Consider the following 4,201-nt stretch of genomic DNA (forward strand, 5'->3'; position numbering starts at 1 on the left):
ATATCCACACAAAATCTTGATAATATCCACTAACTAGCTTATTAAATTCAAAATAACTTAGACTTAAGTCTGAACAGGATCGAGATTGTTATAGACTTCTCTTTCAAGAGATTTCCCTAAATCAAGAATACTTCAAGACATTTATATGGATAGTTTTGTCAACTTGAAAATTCATTAGGAAGTTTTCTCAATAGTTATTTGTAGTCTTTTATTGGATTTGAATAACAAAAATCAAGGTTAGAACATTTTCAACAATGTTGGTGTCAAGTGAACAAAATCCATTGCCAAGTCGATCAAGGAGGAATAGTAACACTTTTTTTTTTTTTTTAAATAATAATAATGGAGGGATGCTTTTAAATAAAATAGAAAAAGCCAAGGACGATTTGAATTTCGGACAAAAGCGAGGCGTCACCGATTTATCTAATATTTTCAGCACAGAATCAACGTTGACTTCCGTGCGACCATCTCCACCGGCTGCTACTCACGAAAAGTTGAGCGAAGGGACATCCATCTTTAACTTTCCATGTCGTGTGCTCGTGCCCCATTCGCGGTTGAGTTGGATGATAAGGGCCAAATCGTCCTCAGCATCTTGACTAAAACAGTGCTCCGTTTGGGAGTCAAAAGGGTCTTTGCGGAAGCAAATTCGTCCCCTCCCCAAATGGGCCACTCATCTCCAGCTAAGAATCTTCTTCATGCCCATCTTCCTATGCCTGATAGTCAATCTCAAGTCAATACGACTGAAACTACTTGATCACAATTCACGGGCCAATCACTAGCTGTCTTTCTTCCGAAGCAGAGTTTCATGCTCTTCCTCTGGTTCGATGGCAAAGCTTCACATCATCCATGGAGTCCACGCCCCTGGCTTCATTCTCTTCTTCGTCTCTCTTCAGTACCCACTTCTTCTTCTCACTCTTTCCTCAGCCTACACAACTCAGACCAGTTACTTCATCAATTGTGGATCAAGCAAAAGCCAGAACTATTCCAACAGGGTCTTTGTTGGTGACACGGGTTCTGACTCCATCTCCTTCACAAAACAGAGTACCTCCGCCCAATCCAGCAGCCAATTCTCGAGCGTCTCACCTATCTACGACACGGCAAGAATCTTCAGAAACCCTTCGTCGCAATACGTTCTTGATGTAATCGACAAAGGTACTCACATCGTGCGACTCCACTTTTTCCCTTTCGCTTCCACAAGAAATCTCTCTGAGGCTGTGTTCAATGTCTCAGTAAAGGGGCTCACCCTTCTCAGCAATTTCCAAACACCCAGTAGAACCAACTCTCCTATAGTGGAGGAGTTCTTGCTTAGCATAAATAGGAATAAGTTTGTACTTTATTTTAGTCTTCAAGGGTCATCCTTCGCATTTATAAATGCCCTCGAAGTGTTCCTTGTGCCCGATGGAGTCGTTCCCGATTCTGCTCCAAGGGTGGGCATTTCAGGGAAAAGTAGCAGCAACTACAGTGGAATTCCTTCCCAAGTCTTACGAACGGTTTACCGAATAAATGTTGGGGGCGATGGAGTAACTCCGGTTTATGATAGCTTTTGGAGAAGTTGGGATCCTGATGATAATTACACTTATCTCCCAAATGCTGCAAAAAATACGACTATGTACGGAGTTAAACTTAATTACCATTATGGTCTAGACGGATACTTAGCATCGGAACACGTTTACCGCTCTGCTAAGATGATGGACGAATCTGCTTGGGGATTATACCCCAACACCACCTGGGGTTTTAACGTGAGTGCGAACGCCTCGCACTTGGTCCGGGCTCATTTCTGCGATATCATTAGCCCGTCTCCCAACACAGTGTACTTTAATCTCTACATTTATGAGAATTTCACTGAGTACATTGGTAAAAATGGGATTCAAAATCCTTTAACTCCTTTTCATTATGATTATGTGGTTCAGCCTGGCAGCTCAGGGCTAGTGAACATCAGCATAGGCCTCCTTAGTGCCTCAGAGACAACGTCTCAGCAGGCCTATCTCAATGGCCTGGAGATAATGGAGATAATTGGGTCGTGGGACTCACATTTTGTGCCATCAGGGGGCGATAACCAGAATAAGCACATCGGCCTCATAATTGGTCTAGTTTCCGGAAGCATCGTGTTTCTCTGCATATTTGTATCTGCAGCGATCTTCATACGCAAGCATAGAAAGCCAAAGAGAACTGAAATTTCGGTCTGGTCACCATTGCCTGCACTCGGAAGAGGCAATTCTTACTGTAAACTGACCGAGCAAAGTACCCATGGCTCCATCGTCCCTAATTTTCACCTGGGACTGAAAATACCCCTCCCCGAAATCCATTTCGCTACCAACAACTTCGATCCCAAACTTTTGATCGGCAAGGGTGGATTTGGCAATGTTTACAGAGGAACTCTCAGGGATGGCACTAAAGTTGCCGTGAAACGGAGCGAGCTGGGGTTGGGACAAGGCTTCCTCGAGTTCCAAACAGAGATCACCATTTTGTCCAAAATCCGCCATTGCCACCTCGTCTCCTTAATTGGGTATTGTGCTGAACAATCTGAGATGATACTTGTTTTTGAGTTTATGGAGAAGGGGAGCTTAAGAGATCACCTGTACAATTCCGATTTCCCATACTTACCATGGAAGCAAAGGCTCGAGATCTGTATTGGAGCTGCCCAGGGATTGGACTACCTCCACAGAGGCGCGGCTGGAGGAATTATTCATCGGGACATCAAGTCCACCAACATTTTGCTTGATGAGAATTATGTTGCGAAGGTCGCTGACTTTGGTCTGTCCAAGTCGGGTCCTCTCGATCAAAGCCAAACCCATGTGACTACGGGGGTTAAGGGCACCTTTGGGTACCTCGATCCAGAGTACTTTAAGACCCTACAGCTGACAAAAAAATCCGATGTCTACTCATTTGGAGTGGTGCTTCTTGAGGTGCTATGCGCAAGGCCTGCTATTGACCCTTCGCTCCTAGAGAAGAGGCGAACTTGGCCGACTGGGGCATTATGTGCATCCAGAAAGGAACCATCGAGCAAATAGTGGACCCTGTTCTTGCTGGTGAGATCAATGCCAACTCGCTGAGGAAATATGGGGAGGTTGCTGAGAAATGCCTGCAAGAAGAGGACGAAGAGAGGCCTAGCATGGGGGATGTGCTCTGGGACTTGGAATACGCCTTGCAGCTTCAGCAAACTACGGTGAAAAGAGAGATGTACTATGACAGCACAACCGACGGTTCGTCGATATTGACTCTTTCGACCGTGAGGAAGCTCCCATCACTTAGCGAAGACGCGGTTGAGGAAGATGGTGTGGCCGCCAAAGGGGAGGATAGCTCAATGATGTCCACTAGTGGAGTGTTCTCCCAGATGAAGAGAGATGAAGCCAGATGAGTTTCATATTGCAGTAAATATCTATTGAAGTGTTCCCGAATTGTATTCAGATATGCATCCTATTTATCTGAGAAAGAAGCGTAGACGTACCCATCGCCTTATATTGCATCTTGTCGCGGCATATGGTGCATGATAGTTGCTGTCGTTGCAATGTGTAAGCATATGAGCATATGATTTTTTATTGCACACGAGAGGACAACGTTGGACCATGATAAATGGGAATGTGAGAGAGATTGCACGCCCCTTAGTTGAAGACCTTAAATAAGCACTTGTTTCACAAATTGCATCATGAATGTCCTGCTCTGTATATGTTTCCGGTGATGATGCTAGATGGCTTTTATAGCCGCGTGCTATTACTAGAGATTGCACGCCCCCTATTAATACTATCTTTAAAAGATTTCATTTAGACTTGAGGTTTCAGCTCGCGTAGAGCGTGAGCTTACTGTAAATTTGCTGTTCCTCATCATTCATGAGAAATGCTTTGCTGCTGCCGAATGGCTTTCGACTCAAATTGCAACCAGTATGCAGTATAATTTGTGCTGTCTCTGCTTTCAAGGTTGAAAAAAAGTCCTTACTTCATCCTTCTTTCTCAGCTGGGCTTAGGCTGGTGGCATTGGCATTGTCGTTTTATTTGTCCATGTCGAAAATTTTCTTTTTATCTTGTTGAGCTTCAGCCTTTTTCGTTTTCTCAAGAAATAATGAGCTTTCTTATCTTGGCTGCGTTAAACTCCACTCCAGGGTGAGGAGAAAATTATCTCTTCCGATCACTAGATTTGTGGATTTTACAGATGCGTAAATTGGTCATTTGATATTGATGTGAAACGAGATAAATTCTCTCTTATTATG

At 44.0% G+C, this 4,201-nt stretch overlaps 1 protein-coding gene across 1 annotated transcript; it reads left to right on the forward strand.

The window, feature by feature from the left end:
* The first annotated feature begins 707 nt into the window (after window positions 1-707).
* Window positions 708-3,860, forward strand: LOC104420357 (probable receptor-like protein kinase At2g23200). The gene is given in 2 exon segments (XM_039301523.1): window positions 708-2,934; window positions 2,937-3,860. Coding segments are annotated over 2 exon segments (2,532 nt in total). The 5' UTR covers window positions 708-821; the 3' UTR covers window positions 3,356-3,860.
* The last annotated feature ends 341 nt before the right edge of the window (window positions 3,861-4,201 follow it).

This window comes from Eucalyptus grandis, chromosome 9 (assembly GCF_016545825.1).
Source record: "Eucalyptus grandis isolate ANBG69807.140 chromosome 9, ASM1654582v1, whole genome shotgun sequence".
In the NCBI taxonomy this organism is placed as follows: Eukaryota; Viridiplantae; Streptophyta; class Magnoliopsida; order Myrtales; family Myrtaceae; genus Eucalyptus; species Eucalyptus grandis.